This window comes from Microcebus murinus, chromosome 17 (genome assembly GCF_040939455.1).
Source record: "Microcebus murinus isolate Inina chromosome 17, M.murinus_Inina_mat1.0, whole genome shotgun sequence".
NCBI lineage: Eukaryota > Metazoa > Chordata > Mammalia > Primates > Cheirogaleidae > Microcebus > Microcebus murinus.
In genome coordinates this window covers 24,290,235-24,309,187 of record NC_134120.1, presented here as the reverse complement: position 1 = coordinate 24,309,187, position 18,953 = coordinate 24,290,235, and the positions used below count along the sequence as shown (strand labels likewise).

Sequence of the window (18,953 nt, the reverse complement as noted above, 5' to 3'; positions counted from 1 at the left end):
ATAATGAAATGACATTATTCAATGACATGCTGTACATTGTTTGGATGTATCAGTTTATTTATTGACTCACTTATTAAAGATATCTTGGTTAAGTCCAAGTTTTAGCAATTATGAGAAAAGCTGCTATAAACATCTGTATGCAGGTTTTTCTGTAGACATATATTTTCAACTTGTTTGAGGAAATACCAAGAAACAAGACTGCTAGATCATATAGTTAAGAATATGGTTAGTTTTATTACAAAAGACCATATTGTCTCCAAAGGGGCTGTAACATTTTGCATTCCCACCAGCAATAAGTGAGAGCTCCTGTTGTTCCCTATCCTCACTGGAACTGATGAAACTCCTTCAGCTTTTGTCTGAGAAAATCTCTATTCCTCCTTTATTTCTGAAGGATAGCTTGGTTGGATATAGTATATTTTGGCCAACCTCCTGCTCATGGCTCCCCAAATATGTCATCTTATTCTCTCTCCTGGTCTGCAAACTTTCTGCTGAGAAATCTGCTAGTAGTCTAAGGAGATTCCTTTGTATGTGACATGTCACTTTTCTCTTGTTGCTTTTATTCACAATAGCCAAGATAAGGATCCTGTCAAAAGCTGAATGAATAAAGAAATTGTGGTATATAACCTGCCACTTGCAATATGGGTGAACCATGATATCATGGAAGATACCATGCTAAGTAAAATAAGACAGACAATGAAAGAAAATTCTAGAATGATCTCACATGTGGAATGTAAAAAAAAAAGTCAAATACCTGGACACATAATAAAATGGTGATCACGGGGCTGGGAAGAAGAAATGGGGAAAGTGTAGGTAAAAGGGTACAAAGTTATAGACATGCAGAATAAGTCTAGAGATCTAATGTGTAACATGAAGACTATAGTTATGATATCATATTGTATACTAGAAATTTGCTGAGTAGATTTTAGGTGCTCTTACCACACAAATATACAACAAAGGTAACTATGTGAGAAGATGAATATGTTAATTTGCTGGACTATAGTATCTATTTCACTATGTCTATCAAAACATGTTACACACCTTACAAATAAATTTAAAAATGCTTTAAAAATTCGAATTTACTGAATAAAGACCAACGTGTTCACAAGTCTTCCAGAAAACTGAAAATCTTCCTGGGTTAATCCTTCAATTTTACCCCAATCTAATCCCCAACCAATCATAACCTATTCTCAGCAACATATCTCAAAAGCACCCATTTCTCCCATGTCATCTGAAACCAGCCAGAAGAGGTCCAGTCTAGTAGCTAAGAACAAGAACTCTAGAATCCAGCATCCTAGGAGTGAATTTCTCTGACACTTCCTAGATATTTCTCTGATGTTCAGTGCAGTATTTTTTTTCCTTTCAGGTAAGCATTGAACCTTTTTAAATTAAAATTTTTTGCTAAATGTAATTATGTGTAATGTTTAAATTTTCCTGTTTATATATATATATACACATATATATGTGTATATATATATGTATACATATATATAAAACTGTGCTTCCTAATTTTTTATAATGAACATCCATTTGCTGTATAATTCAAAAGTTTATAATTTTATCTGTAAAATACTATTTAACTTTTGTTTGACATAGAATGATAGAAATAAAAAGTTAAGCCAATAAAAAGATATAACACTATATATGTCAATTCCAGCTTAAGAATTACACAATTCTTAAGCTGGTAAAATGTAGTACCATTTCCTGTTTATTATTAGGCTGTATACATTTTCACATTTTCTATGAGCATAAATCTGTTCTTAATGAGAAAAATGAGGGGAAAAGTTTTTATTTTGTTTTTATTAAAAACTCCTATAGGGTTCTCCTTATGGTTAGAATGGTTAGATTAGGGAAAACCCCTGCTTCTGAAACAGCAGTAAGAAAATACTATATAAGCATAACAAAACAAAACAAAAATCATACTTTTTTAAAAAGTTACTAAACAGCTGTAGATCCAAGTAAATTTAAATGAACTAATTTATAGAGAAGAATAAGCTCTTTCTACATAAGAAGAAAGTGGTAATCACTTTTATTGCTGAGAGCTTCTGCCAAGTTTAGGACACAGACACAGGATTATGTTTGCCAAAGGAGAAGCCAACTACAATGTTAATGGCCATGGCACAGGCAATTAAAATAGCACAGAGCTCTTCATCAGCCAATTCTAACACACATCTTAATTGGAGTAAATGGTAAGACACGAAGTCTTGGGCAAGACTAGAAAGCAATGACATATCCTACAGTCTTCCATACTTGTATTTGAAAGCCCTGCTGAAGTAGGGCACTAACCTCCCCTAAAACCTGAGATGAAGTGATATTAATTAAAGCCCCAAATCAACACCTCTCCAACCCAACTCCTAATTATAGAGATCAGCTCTTCAACTTAGCAACCAGAGAGAGAAAAGGGTGGATCTTTCCAAGGTAAAGTATTATCTATCTTACTCTCTACTATTATTTTATATACAATATCCAGTAGTCAATTAAAAAACAAGAGACACACAAAGAAGCAGGAGAAAAACAATCCACAATCAAAAGATAAAACAGTCAACAAAAGCAGACCATGTTATATATTAATACAACACTGGAATTATCAGATAACACTTTAACATGGAAATTGTAAACTGAAAAATAGATTATGGGAAATGAAGAATTAACAGACTGGATTAACAGACTCAAAATCAGACTTATATACATTATCCCTTGATTTTCACCTAGGGGGCCGAGATAAACCAATGGAGAAAGAAAGGCCTCTCTGAAAAATGGTGCTAAAACAACTGGAACAAACAAATGTCTACGGGAAAGAAATAAAGAGCAGAAATAGTAAATATGTAGGTAAATTTAAAAGATTATTTTTTATACTCTTAAAGTTTTCTTTAAAAACCAACTCAAAGTCTAGCAAAAATAACACTATACTTTGGAGTTTATACGTATTTATTAAGTAAAATATATGACAGCACGAAAAATGAAAATGGATGAATGAAATTTTAGTGCTATAAAGTTCTTACATTTTACACGAAATTGTTAAATATTACAACTTAAATAACCTTCCAGGTAAAAGCTGATAAGTACAATGTAATCACTAGAACATTTACCAAGAAAATAATGCTAGGTGTTATTGCTAAAAAGCCAAGAGAGTAAATGGAATGGAGTAACAAAAATTTGACTAGTCTAAATGGAGGAAAACAGAAACAGAGAAAACAAAAATCAGATAAAATAGAAAAGAAATTGCAAAATGGTAACCTAAAACTCACTGACATACTTTATATGTAAATAAACTAATTTTCCAATTAAAAGACAAAGACTGTTACATTAAATAAGACAAAAAAGAAGCAGATAGAAGGGATTAAGATTTAAACAACATCACCAAGCACTCTGACCTAAATGACATTTAGAGAACACTACAACTGCAGTATATACATTCTTTTCAACTATACATGGAATTCTCATCAATATAAGCCACATGTTGTAGCATAAAATAATCTTTCGTAAATTTCAAAGGCCTGAAGTCATACATAGCACGTTTTGGACCATAACAGATTTAAATTAGGAATCAATGAAGTATCTATAAAATCCCCACCCTTCAAAACACCAAAAAACAAAAAACCTCAAACTTCTAAATAATTCATGGGTCAAAGAATAAATTGTAAGAGGAATTAGAAAGTAATTAAGTGGTAGTAGAAAACAACATATGAAAATTTATAATACACAGCTAAAATAAGGCTTAGAGGAAAATTTATAGCTTTAAATGCTTACATTAGAAATGAATCAATGATCTAAACACACTTAACAGGCTTGAGAAGAGCAGATTAAGTGCAAAGTAGACATAAGAAAATAATGAAGAATACCAATGAAACAGAAAAGAGACAAAGACAACTGAAAAAATTAACAGACAAAATTTGATTCTTTTAAACTATTAACTGATAAATTCCTTGCAAGACTTACTAAGAATAAAAGAGAAAAGTCAAAGTACTAATTTATAAATTTAAAAAAATGGGACGTTATTACACATCTTACAGAGGGAATAACAAATACTAGGAATAACTTCAGAGCAACAAATTCTACAACTTAGATGAAATGAACAAATTTCTTACAAAATGGAAACACATAAAAAAATTAAAAATCTAAATAATACTCAATTTAAAAAACCCTTTCCTAAAAGAGGTGGTCTCTCTGGTAAAAAAAAAAAAAAAACAACTATCAAATATTTAAGTAAGAAACAATACCAACCTTAAGAAAACCCAGAAAACAGGGAGAAAGTCCTTTCTAACACATTTTATGATATTAAAACTAATACAGATATTACAAGGAAAAAAACCCCTATAGACCAATGTCTCATACCCATGGATATAAAAATTCTTAAAAATAAACCATGAACATATTCATAAATATTTTAAAATATTAATTCATCATAACCAAATATTGGTTTGTCATTAGAAAATCACTTAGTGGAATTCACTGCACAAAGAATAAAAGAATAAAACTACATGATCCTCTTAATAGATGCAGAAAAAACACTGGACAAAATTCAACAGTCATTCATAAAAAACAGAACATTAGGAACAGAAAGGAACTTCCTCAATCAGATAAAAACAATCTAGAAAATATCCACAAATTAACATCCTACTTAGTGGGGATCTACAGAATGTATTCCCACTACAATCAGGAACAATGCAAAAATGTCCATTCTTACCACTTCTATCCAACATTTTACTGTAGGCAGGGAAGGGGGGAGGGGAGGAAGGAGGGAGGGAGGGAGGGAGGGAGGGAGGGAGGGAGGGAGGGAGGGAGGGAGGGAGGGAGGGAGGGAGGGAGGGAGGGAGGGAGGGAGGGAGGGAGGGAGGGAGGGAGGGAGGGAGGGAGGGAGGGAGGGAGGGAGGGAGGGAGGGAGGGAGGGAGGGAGGGAGGGAGGGAGGGAGGGAGGGAGGGAGGGAGGGAGGAAGGAAGGAAGGAAGGAAGGAAGGAAGGAAGGAAGGAAGGAAGGAAGGAAGGAAGGAAGGAAGGAAGGAAGGAAGGAAGGAAGGAAGGAAGGAAGGAAGGAAGGAAGGAAGGAAGGAAGGAAGGAAGGAAGGAAAAACTATGTACCTATGTTACCTATTACCTAGCTAGTATATGGTAGAGGAACAATCCAAACTCAGGTAGTCTAGCTCAGAGTGATATCCTGATTATATGCATTTGGTTAAGAGAAGGAGTCTTGTAAGTAGGATATGTGAATATTGGCTAGGAGTACACAAAACAATTGGCTTACAAAAAGAAAAAACTAGAACTTATTTAATCTCATCCTTTAACATTTTTATGTATGTTAAAGTGTACAATATATTAAGTACCTGTATATAATTTACAAATAACTAAATATACATGTTTTTAGTAGTAGTCTCTCAAAACCTTATTAGCTTCCTAGGGGTTGCTGGTAACAAAGTACCAAAAACTGGGTGGCTTAAAATGACAGAAATTTATTTTCTCACAAGTTCTGGAGGACTTAAGTCTGAAATTAAGGTGTTGGCAGACCCATGTTCTCTTGAAGACTTCAGGGGAGATTGTGTTTTATGCCTTTCTCTTATATGTTCTCTTACATTGTTCTCCAATAATCCTTGTCATTGCTTGGCTTGTAGCTGCTAACTCCAATATCTGCTTCTATCTTCACATGGCATTCTTCACTGTGAATCTCTACTCTTTTTCTAAGGACATCAGTCATATAGGATTAGGGGGTCCACTCTACTTTAGTATGATTTCATCTTCACTTAAATAATTACATTTCCAAAGAGTCTATTTATGAGTAAGGTCAAATTCTGAGGTACTGGAGGTTAGGATGTCAATATATCTTTTTGAGAGACCCAATTCAACCCACTGATACTGGTGATTCAAAAACTTTTCATAAGCCTGCATCTCTGTATCCTAGACCAAGCACAGTAAATTTAGAAGATATAAAACTAAACTGTGAGTTATGGAATCCACATCTTATGGTCTATTAGATTCTATTTCTCTATATACCTGTTTAAACTAATATTTTCATAAAATCAATCATGACCCAAAAAGGGACTAATTATAGAATACTCTGACAAAGGTTAAACTTTTAGATTTCTTGTGATGTCCTGCCTGATTTCTAATAGCCACAAGACTTAAGAAAGAATAAGGACTTACCAAAGAAATATTTTTTAAAAAAAGAAAAGCAAAAACACAGGTGCTAGTTCATATAGCTCCTTACCATGCTTAATTTGTCCTCTGGTTACCCTTTTTAAAAATATCAATTCATTCTATCCTAGTAGCATGTGAAAGATGAATTTAATTATGTCCTTCTCCCTGGAAGGTATGAAGCAGAATTAGAGAAGAGGCCAGTTTTGTTCTAAATTGAGACCTTGTATCAGTCAGAAATCTCTTTTTTTTTTTTTTATTTTCGGAGACAGAATCTTGATTTGTTGCCCAGGCTAGAGTGCCGTGGTGTCAGCCTAGCTCACAGCAACCTCAAATTCCTGGGCTCAAGCAATCCTCCTGCCCTAGCCTCCCAAGTAGCTGGGACTACAGGCATGCACCACCATGCCTGACTAATTTTTTCTATATATTTTTAGTTGTCCAGCTAATTTCTATCTTTAGTACAGATAGGGTCTCACCCTTGCTCAGGCTGGTCTCAAACTCCTGACATTGAGCGATCCTCCTGCCTCAGCCTCCCAGAGTGCTAGGTTAGGTAGCATGACCTATTATACCCAGCCAGAAATGTCTTTCTTGCCACGACCCTGAGAGAGGAACTAATAGTAAAGTAAGGGACTGGTAGTTTAACCAACTTTTAGCATCTCATGAATCAGATATTTCCATTGTCATTACAAAAAGCAATTTTAAATGTGTCATTCTGAAAGTCAGTAACACTGCCCCACTGAAACAGCATTAGAAATATTAGGTTAGATTCAAAGTTAGCTCCAACATGGAATTCATTTTAGCTGACTCAGCTTATTCTCTTTTTTTTTTATTTTGACTCATTTACCATAATCAGTGATTATACTCATATTATTGGTCCTCTTATGTTTCAGTTATATTGTTGAATAAGGTGTTTGTGCACTAACTGGAATCCCTACATCCTTTCGTGTCCAGCTTCTTTCACTTAACATAATGCTTTCAAGGTCCATTCATGTTGTAGAACTTGTTGTACTACCATTACTTTATATGGTTGGATAATATTCTATGGTAGCGATATACCTCATTTAGTTTGCCCATTCATCATTTGATGGACATGAGAATTATTTACACTTTTGGAATGTTATGAATAACACATAAATATCTGTGTATAAGTTTTTTGTGTGGATGTGTTTTCGATTCTCTTGGGTATACATGTAGGAGTGAAACTGCTGGGCCATATGATAACTCTATAATTAACTTTTTGAGGAACAGCAAACTTTCCCAAAGTGGTTGAACCATTTATCATTCCTACTGGCAACATACGAGGACTCCAGTTTCCCTACATCCCCATCAACACTTGTTGTTGTCTTTTTTTGATTATAGCCATCTAGTGGATGTGAAGTAATATCTCACTGTGGTTTATGATGTTTAGCATCTTTTCATGTCATTCACTTTTACATGCCACAGTAACAGCTGTCCATCATAGGACAAAAAAAAAGAACAATGTTGCTTCAAGAATAGAGTTCTTTTAACATGTAGGCATGTTAGGAAGACATATTTAGAAAGCCAAATATAATCTGCATTAAGACCTCTGCAATAAGATATATGTTATTTTCAATGATCATTACAGTCTCTGACTTTCTTAGCTATCTGCTACTCCTAACAGCCATAAGTATGATTAGCTGCAGCAAAAGCTCCTTTATCTGGGAGTCCTTAAAATGGAATGAATTAAACAACAAAATTATTGTAAAATCTCCCTCCTCCACCAATGTTAATTCATTTAAAAATAATTTAGATTTGCCTAACTGCAGAATGTGTTAGTGTAAGATGTATAGAAAGACTGGTGGTATAATTTGTTGGGTTGTGACATTAAGGTGTCCAATCCTTAAGATACAGACAGGGTAGAGTTAGTCAAAGTGGACAATTACAATGACATCAAAGTGATTTCACTGGTAATCTATTAGGTCTGGTCAGTTATACATTTTATTACATAACTGGTTTAAAGCTTTAATGTGTGTAATGTTTACATACGTTAAAATTTTTCTCTGTAATTGGAGTTGATAACTAAATATGAGAAATCAATCAAATTAGGTCAGATACAAGGTATTTTGTATAAGCAATCTACTATAATTCAGAACTCACTATTAAGTTAAAGGAGCACTAAAAAGCTGATCTTCATCTCTCACCTTCAAATTCCTCTGAAAATCTGTTAGTGGGATAATTATGGTCTTGTATCATGAAGAGATATTTATTCCTAGACTAACTAAAACTTGAAACAGAAGTGTTTAAAAATAAATAAAAGCATATAAATATTCTCAGATTTTCATTCACTCTAACAAGACAATTATAACAATTATTCTGCAGAGTAGCATGTGTTAATTCTTCAGTGATATAACATGGCCCCCATTAAAGGTTCACATCTGGTTGAACAAAGATAGAAGATTTTGTTTGGTATGTTTCTTAATTCAAGATTTAAAAGGAATATTTCTGGTGAATTTCAAACAATGCAAGAAAAATGTGTATCTAATTTTTGGAAATTTTGAAAGACATTTTTTTACCTGTGTCCATACTTTGATTCAACTGTTGATCACTTGTTTCGCCATCTTCACTGATATATCCAGGAGGTGGCGTTTCTACAAAAGTTATAAAAAACAAATCAAGTACAACTGCAATTGTAATATTGCAACCTTTTCTTACCACTACCAAAGATAACCAATGAATCACTCCGAATAACAAATAAGAATGTTATTTAACATTATAAAAAGCAATACTGGATACTGAGGGCTTATGACTGAGCAATACTGGATACTGAGGGCTTATGGCCTGTTCTGAAACAAGTCTTAAAGGTGAATCCTTAAAACCTACTTGTTATACAATCCAGCTCTCTGGACATATTTCCTCAGACATTATTTACATATCTGGCTCATTCCCATATGTATATATTCTGGGGCAAGAGCCAAAAATATAACTTCAAAGACACCTCAATTCTGAATTAGTCAGCTTCAAAGACATTAGTAACTACAATTTTTTTTTAAACTAATGAACAGCATGGATGGGTACTTAGAAGATCAAAGGACACACACACACACACACACACACACGATTTCAGATTACAAAAGTAATAGAGGCTTACATCTTATACTAAATTCTATAGGGCAAAATATAATAGTATGGTTCAGGACTGGTCTAGCCTGAATTCTACCTAAAAAGTGTATTTCTCCATGGATTTCTAACTGGTAAATTCTAAGTGTTTAAAGCAGAAAATTCAAAATTCAAATATAGACTACTTCACAAAACAGAAGTAAAATACTCCCTAAAAATAAATATTAAGATTCTAATGTGTCATTTCCAACACATTTTCTGAACAAAATGTTTATGTTCAGGAGGCATGTGAACAGCTAAATAAGCTTTTCATAAAATAAACATTTAAACAATTTCACCAACTATAATTTTAAGGAGGAAAAATAGGTTCATAAGATTTAACAGTTTAACACAGCCGTCCTCAAACTACAGCCCGTGGGCCACATGCGGGTGTTTTTGCCCATTTGTTTTTTTACTTCAAAATAAGATATGTGCAATGTGCATAGGAATTTGTTCATAGTTTTTTTAAACTACAGTCCGGCCCTCCAACAGTCTGAGGGACGGTGAACTGGCCCCCTGTTTAAAAAGTTTGAGAACCCCTGGTTTAACATTTATACTGCTAAAGAGTTTTAAGCAATTCAAGACAATGGAGACATATGCCTAAAAAGAACTTTGCAATTACCAAAAAGGAGAGAGAGAGATGGGCATTAAGGGTTTCCTTTATAAATCCTTTACAATTTCTCTTCAGTAAGCTAACTATAAATTTTAAGTTCTTAAGTACCAAACTTTTTGTTTAAGTGTCAGTATCCCCAAATTTTTAATACTGAAATTCTAAGAATAAAATATCTTCATATAATCAAACAATAAAGAACACAAAATAATAATCCATATCATTATGTTTGGTTAAAGTTAAGAAATTTAAATAGAACTAAGCTTTGCTAGTTTAACCACCAATGTCTCAAAGATCTAAACAGAAAGAAATACTGAACTTTAAGATACTTTAAGATAAAGTATTTCCTTACTTTTCTCCATTACCATTTATATATAAAATAATAAAGCTTAAGATACTTTAGGATAGGCCGGGCGCGGTGGCTCACGCCTGTAATCCTAGCTCTTGGGAGGCCGAGGCGGGCGGATTGCTCAAGGTCAGGAGTTCAAAACCAGCCTGAGCAAGAGCGAGACCCCGTCTCTACTAAAAATAGAAAGAAATTAATTGGCCAACTGATATATATATATAAAAAAAATTAGCCGGGCATGGTGGCTCATGCCTGTAGTCCCAGCTACTCGGGAGGCTGAGGCAGAAGGATTGCTAGAGCCCAGGAGTTTGAGGTTGCTGTGAGCTAGGCTGACGCCACGGCACTCACTCTAGCCTGGACAACAAAGCGAGACTCTGTCTCAAAAAAAAAAAAAAAAAAAAAAAAGATACTTTAGGATAAAGTATTTCCTTACTTTTCTCCATTATCATTTATATATAAAATAATAAAGCTATTAGCATTTTAGAGAAAATGTTAAAATTTCATTTGAAGTGGAATAAAAAGTGAACCTTTCAGTTTTGTTATCACTAGGAGATGGATAAAGTCTCATTGTTCCAAAAAGCAATATCCATTTCTGATTTTCTACTTCATAAAATTCCCCTAAGCAACTAACAGAATAAAAAAGTAAAGTAAAATCCACTAAATATTCTGATTAACATTCTTCCAAATAATTACTGGGTATGTGCCTTACAAGACAATATGCTTACAACATAAGTTTCCTACTACTGCTAACTAAATAACAGTAATTCCTGCATCAGACTTAAAATGCCTCCTCCGTCCCCACACACATACATAAAACTCCACTCCAAGCTACATTTATAAAAGACAAACCACTTAGGAAATGCCCTGTTTTATAGTCCCACATCCGCATCCTAGTCAATCAATCATACCTCTCTCTCCCCTTTCCTCCTAACTTCTCAAAAGGTTTATATTTCCTAGCAACCCAAAAAGCAGTTTTAAATACTCTTTTGGAATAAAATAGTAATCAAAGAAATGTGCATTAAAACACTTCCAAAACCACTTCCCATCTGTAAAACTAGCTATTTTTAAAAAGCTTCTTCCTTTTCTTATATTACTAACACTGTCTTCAATGAACAAACATTAGATGGGATACATTAAGAAATAATTATTTTATATCCTTGAAGCTCTTAATTCCTTACTTTTTAAAAATAAAAATATGAGTACAATAGAAGAACATTAGGAAAGGAGAAAAAATTGAGACACTAAAAATCCTCATCCTAATATCACATTTTTTGTTTGTCCTAGGGAGAAAAACCAAACATACAGAAAGGGAAACATAAAAAGAAAAGTAACAAAATATTAGTTGTTGTCCTAAAAAATAGCAATAACTAAAAGGGCAGGTATGGTAACATGGAATATTACTGTATCACATAATACCACAGTTCCAGCAAAATTTGAGAACTGTGTAGTTTAATTCATTTTTCATCAGGAGTTACTGAGGTGTAAATAAAATGTAACTAAAATAGAGGTTTTGTGATTTTCAGTATAACATAAGTGTTGCTAAATCTACAGAGCTACAATATTGTATCTCTTATAAAAATGTTACATCTCTCTTAAACATTTTCAAATTATCTAAGAAAAAGTGATTATTTGGTAGATTTTTAGTTACATGTATTTTAGGAATTCTTTCTTCCTATTATCATTTATTTTGCTTACATTCTGCATCTCTCTCAGCTTCAACAACTAAGACAAACTTACTAAGATCTTTTCTTTTCTGCTTCTCACAGTACTTTGATTAAAGACACTGCAAAAGAAAATGAAATATAAAGTAAAACTTTTCTCCCAACAAAACTGTTAAATGCACTAGGCTTATATATTTCACAAAATAATCACTCAACAAATCAGACTGTTCTATTCAAAATCCAGAAGCATCATTTTTTAAAAAGTGAAACAATTTACTAATACTTGAATGTTTATGAACAAAATTTGTATCTATCCAAGTTTTAGGAGATTCAGAAGGTAAAAATACCTGGGATATAATTACTCTGTGGTTCAATTCCTGCTGGGAAATTAGTGTTTTCTGGAATGGAGTGGGTATAATCATCCAGAGGCGGTAGTTCTGTTAGGATCTCAGTGTGCCGTGGCACTAATACTGGAGGCAAAACTGAAAAAGTTATGAGAAATCCAGGTTAATGGCAAAAAGCAAAAGGGGAGGTGGATACTTTAATACAAGTTTTCACCAAGAAGAAGAGGAAAAAGAAGAAAGTAGCTCAATTTTTAAAAGTTAGGATCCACCTATTTGGTACATAATAGTTACTGAGAAACTGACAAATCTGATTATGGCTTAAACTTATTGTGTACTCCACCATCTAAATTGCCACACTCTAATTATCTCGTACTTTCAGGAATAATGTTGACCTTGGTAATATTATTTTATCATAGAAGTTCTTAAATCCCCATTGGAAAAGTTGAGGAAAGATTATCTTGATTTGTAAAATCAGATTCAGGAGATTTTCTAAAAATATAGCTATATGCTTTCTTTAAAAAGTTTCAAGTAGACAGCTAAAGAAATGAAGTCTTGCTACAAGCTTTATTAAATTGCTTGTACACAAATGATGTGATTAAAGCACTTCTAAAAACACTCAAAGAACAAAATGCTTGAAAACAAGTCATTGTAGCAGAGAAGTATAGCAGTGCATCAGTTTAGCTCTAAGCAGACGGCAAATCTGTGGGATTTCCTGGATATGTACTTTGATGCCAAGTAGTATGCTAGTCCAAGAAAGTGACATACCTTTCCCTCTAAGATATGTTCTTCCATTAAAAAAAATTCAAAAAATAAAAAGCATTTTTAATTACCACCAAATAATAGGCTGAATTTAAAGTAATTAATTAGAATTTTACACTAAAATTTACCTGGGTCACAAGAATACCTAAATATACTTAAGTTTCGGCATTTAATTTGAAACCAGGGAAAAACCCTGCTATTTTCCTACCTGGTGTCTCAACTCTCTGATAGTGGTAAGGGTTAACACATACTTCATCCTTTTTAAGATTAAAAGCATATTCGCAGTTTTCAATTGCTTTGAGTTCATGATGACTGTGAAGATCAGGCCAGCGCCACAATCGGCAATATATAACATGTGGTAATCCTTTTCGGTGGGATACCTGAAGACGACCATCAAGAGACCTAGTGAAAAGCAAGGGGAAAAGGAGGGAACTTTAAAAAAAAAATAGGTGTAGTCAAATGGGCTAAATTAGTACAATAACAGCATAAAGAAAGAAATGATAGCCATTTAGTTAGTTTTAGTGAGAATCAGGAAGAAAAATGTACTTTTTAATGGATCTGACAAAAAAAGTATGCAGCAGCACTAGATGTTTTTTATAAATATGCTACATAAATGACTCAAATGCCAATGAAAGGCTAATTACTTGGGAGAAACTGATTTTTACAAAAGAATATTATACAATTATACTTGAAAAACTTTGTCAACTTCTACATTTAGTATATCAAACTTTTAAGAGATGCTTCTAAAGGGCATTAATTCTGTAGGTGACTAAACAGTCAAAAACAGAACTAGTTTGTGAAGAATGGTAAATACCAACAATGATGTGATAGTAACTTACTCAGACTAATGTAACTCATTACCCAGTTGTGACTGCTTTGAAAACTGAGGTATATTTATATAGTTCACACATAAATGCAGATGGTTGATGAATATGATGAGATGAAATGGACAAATATCATATACTCAAAAAAGAGAATGAGGTGATAAAAAAGGTAACATAAAACAAGCTAGCCTACTGTTGATTGTGGAATAAGGGCTTCAGTAAATAATTATGTATTTATTAGTATAAAGATGAGATTTTGATGGTAACAAGAAATTTAGCAAAACTGGTCATGTATCTACTTAAAAATTAGGCCAACAACAGATTATAATCTGATCTCAAACTAAAAAGAGTATATGGTTATAAAAGTTCTTATTCTTTAGGGGATGCAATAATTTAAAGAAGATTCAAAACTAGAATTGCATTGATCAAAACATCAGCTGAAACATTTAATATATTTTTAATACTGGCAAGCAGAGATATTTTAAATGCTATGCCTGATTTTTACATTAAGGAAACATCCTAGACAAAATTATACTTAGCAACCCAGTATAGGTCTTCCAAAACATCCCCCCACCCACAAGATCTCTAAGATTTGATAGAGGGCAGAATATTCACCTGGTTTGTTCAGAGAAGCTGTAAAGGCCTGTTGTATCCCACTGATCTATCGTATTTGGTGTACTCAGTCCCCAAATTTCAGAGCAAGTGCTGTGCATAAATTGAAAAACAAAAAATTGATGTGAACATGGAAGCATGGTTATTCAAAGTACCATGATGTAAAACATGGAGAATGTACAGAATACTTCCTTCACCCAGAAAATATAAATTGCTTCACTTTTTCACAGGCATTTAGTGCTAGTTACTATATTTTCTATATGAAGGAAGCCAATAAAATGGAACATGTGACTCCAGATAAGTTATGATTATGTTTTTAAAATGTGAACACCAATGCTCTCTAGTTTAATGAATCATACCTATAATGCCCTTTCTAATTTCCTCTACTCAAAACAAAAGATCTAATACCTATGCCATGGATCTGCTTCATTTTATAATGCAATTTTTTTTAAAAAAATTATCTGAACACAGATGCCAACTGATATTTTTAATGTAGGAAAAATCCCAAGTAAGATAGATACATATCCACGGTTATGGTTTTCACATTATTTGGTCATGATACTTAAATATTTAGTTTTACTGAAAATTATTAACACAGTCTTATCACTAGTATGGACAAAGAAGTAGATTTTTGAAGTCATTCTAATATAGCATACCATCTTAAAATTTTTCTTCACATTTCTTTGCAGAACATGGCAGCCCAGAGACAATTCTTCCTATTTTCCGTGCCACTTACTTCATTTCAAAGTAACTTCTGGTCAGTGGGAGATGGGAAGAAGAGCTTAAAAGGAAGTTTTGGAATGGAACTGCCAACTCACTCAGGTACTAAGCTATAGTTTTTAAATGAGTCAAAAGGTAATTTCTGAAATTCAGTTCTATTTATTAACTCAGTTCACATATTACAAAATCATCAAAATTCCAAGGAGAAGGAATGTTTCAAAACAACTTTTGAAAACAGATCAAACTGATTAAATTCCAAATGTACACATTGCTAGTGAGCTAACTAGATCAACATTTCAAAGGAACATGGTAGAAAGTGATGGCTTCCTGTGGCCAGGCAACCCAGTCACCTGGTATGCTGGGTTTCAGAGCTACAAGTTCTCTGGAACAGCCATCAGGCTTGAGGAAAATGCCATGCCCTGCTTTGGGGGCTACAGTAACTCCATAGTAAAAAAAAAGAAATTCAGAAAATTTCTAGCACCTCCCTGAAATATTTTAGATTCTCTTGCTTTTCCAGACTGCAAAATTTACCAGATTATAAAAGTCAGAAAAAGCCAAGTAATTAGAGGATAATTTAGCCTTTTCTTTTTTTCCCAAAGACATACTGATTTTAAAAAATGAAATAAATGGTTCCTTTATTTAAAAGATACTTATTAAATTTCTATTGGAAACATGTAGCATGATGTAGTTTAAAGCACAATACAATCATCTAAATTCCAGAGACTTATAGAGAATCACCTAATTCTAGAGGAAGAAATATTATACAGCTTATACTTCTTTCTTTGAAAATGATGATTAACAGAAATGTAAACAGCAAGAGGCTATTCTGCTCTTATCAAACCAGAAAGAACATTTCACTTAAGTTACTCTGGGACTGACGTGAGTACCAGAATCTAAAATACAGCATGAAAAACTTAAGTTGTGCTTTATTTAAGCCTTGAAAGGAATCAGAGAAGAACAAACAGTAATTGTTAAGAACTTGCAATCAGTCTAGTGGCTAACAGACACCCCTAACTTAGCCACTTTCCAAATCCCATGATAGGGTGTATTTTTTAAGCCTTAGCTCTATCATTTATCATACTATCTCCCTCACAGAATTGGAAGGTATTTTTTTTTAATGTTAAATTTGCTTCTAGCTAGTAAAATCTGTGTGTATGTAAGAATAAAACATTTTTAAAAAGAATACAATTTATAACAAAACACAATTGGCCCTCCATATCCAAAGGGTCCACATCCCTGGATTTAGCCAACCATGAATCAAAAATGTTAAAATCAAACAAACAAAACCCCTAAAGACTAAAAAACAATGCAACATAAAAAAAAAAAAAAGACAAACTTAAAAGTATGTAACAACTATTTACATAGCATTTACATTGTTTTAGGTATTATGAGCAATCTAGAGATGATTTAAAGTATACAGGAGGATGTGCATAAGATATGCAAATACTATGTCATTTTATATCAGAGACTTGAGCATCCACATATTTTGATATCTACGGGGGATCCTAGAACCAATTTGCCATGGATACTGAGGGCCGCATACAAAGCTTCTAGTTAAATATAAATGCTTCAAAACTATACAAAGAAACATTTTGAACATAACTGAAGACAAAAGTATATCAAGCAAAGAAAAAACATGTATGTCCATAGACAGGAAGATAACATCATAAAGATATTAATTCCACCAAATTTATATATTTGATGTAATCTCAATAAAAATAAATCATTTAAAGATGCAGGCAGATGAGATTATTCCAAATACTATAAAATGCCAAAATAAATAGGTATGACCAGGACAACTCTAACAAAAGAGTAAAGACTGGCCCTGACAGATTCTGAAACACACCATAAATTCTCAATAATTAAAACAGTATGCAATTAGCAAAATACTATACAAACAAAATAGTACAGAGGTTCTGCTTCCAGTAATGGCAGAGTATCTTCAATTTGGCTAACTTTCCTTCAGATAACAATAATAAAACTGTGAAAAAAAATATTGTTAATCAGCTATTTGAAAACAGCAGAAAGACCAAAAACAGATAAAAGGTGAAGGGACATCAACCTGCAAAACAGGGAAAACTGCACTGGATGAGGCTGCACTTCTGTGGCTATGTACCCAAGTCAGAACTATGCAGGGCAACTAGAACTCAAGCAGAAAACTGCAGTTTTTAATTTTGTCTGTGGAATCAGAGGACAGATTTGGGGCTACCAGAGGAGCTGGAAAAAAAGGGGATACATCCTATAAATTTAGAAGGAGCAACATGGGGGGAGGGACATCAAAATATGACTGTGATCTCCACTCACTCAAACTAAAAAATCTTGCTGTAAGATATTCTTGAAAACCTAAGTACATAAAGAGATATCCTATATTCATAGATGACTCAATATTAAGATGTTTATTTTCCCCTAGTAATATGGCCTATTTGTTTCTTATCTATTGCAGTCAGGATTTCAGGAAAAAAATTCTTGTAGCAATAGACAAGGTGATCCAAAATGTATATGGAAATGCTGAAGATCGTGAATAGCAGAACATTCTTGAAAAAAAAAGAATTATTAACTCATGGATGAATCTTGGAAATATCAGGCAGTTTTAATCACGTTTGATCAAGAGAAGCTAAACATAAAAGACTACATGCTGAATGATTCCACTTATATGAAGTTCTAGAAGTGTATTCAAAGTGAAAAATTTTAAACAGTGGTTGCCTCCAGAAGAACCACTGGGAGTATGAAAGATCTTTCTGGGTGATGGAAATATTCTGTATCTTGATACACTGGCATATGCATTTGTCAAATCTAACTGAACTGAACGCATGATTTGTTCACTTCACGTGGATATTTTAGTTGAAAAAAAAAAAAAAAAAACACAAAGAATTCAAATAAAACCAGAACAGAAAATCCCTACAAAAAAGTTCATATGGTAATTTCACATATGATAAAGAAGGCACCCTGTGAATTTACAAGGAAAGGACTCTAAAATATCATATTCAGTGAAAAAAGGAAGTACGGAACAGTAAGTACAGTACGCTACTATCCACATTAAAAAAGGACAGATAAAAAGATCTGTACATATCTGCTTATATATGCATGAAGACACCCCCCCCCCATGAACAGTAGTTTTAAGGTGGGGAGAGGATGGGAAGGAAGACTTTTCAATATATGTTTGTATGTATGCAAACGTGTATATACATAATCATATGTATCTTTAAGCCATGTGAATATATTGCCTTTTACCAAAATTAAACAAATCAAAATATTACCATGGAATTAAATGCAAATGTTATTTTGACATTTCTATAAAAAGGTATGCTTTTAACCTTAGATAACTAAGCATAAGAAGCACATTGTTATTCTATACCGCATCATTTCAAGCACACTTTGGCATTATTATACGAGACAAGTAATAATAATGTGCCAGCCTGAGCCTGTTCATTCTTTTCTGACACAATGTCCTCTCTATCTCACATGAGCCTTTGGTACCATTTTTTTCCATGTGCATTTATGTCAACTGCCCCTAGCTACCTTTTGACTTTACTACTGATTCTATAATGTGCCTAGCAAACCAGGCCAATTTTTAAGATGTTGTTTGGGGGATTTAAGTCAGGCAGTTTTAATCACCCACTCTCCCTTAAAAGATTGATTCTAACCACATTGTATAGTATTTCCCTACAAGACCCTGAACTCCCAAAGATCTATGTGTATGTGCCCAACACCCAACAAACAAGGTATTTGATAACTCAGTTAGTATTTTCATAGCACAGAAGTCTGGATGATAACATTCCTAGTCACACCAAGTCAGCAGTCCCCAACTTTTTTGGCACCAGGGGCCAGTTTCATGGA

The 18,953-nt window shown here is 33.4% G+C and overlaps 1 protein-coding gene across 1 annotated transcript in view; it reads right to left on the bottom strand.

Annotated features, from left to right (window-relative positions):
• SMAD2 (SMAD family member 2) overlaps window positions 1-18,953 on the bottom strand; it is an 81,779-nt gene that overhangs the window by 11,961 nt on the left and 50,865 nt on the right. The window contains exons 4-7 of the mRNA XM_012745346.2: window positions 14,400-14,489; window positions 13,169-13,362; window positions 12,205-12,339; window positions 8,658-8,732 (exon numbers count right to left, since the gene is read on the bottom strand). Coding sequence (XP_012600800.1) covers window positions 8,658-8,732; window positions 12,205-12,339; window positions 13,169-13,362; window positions 14,400-14,489 — 494 coding nt within the window. The remainder of the gene's footprint in view (window positions 1-8,657; window positions 8,733-12,204; window positions 12,340-13,168; window positions 13,363-14,399; window positions 14,490-18,953) is intronic.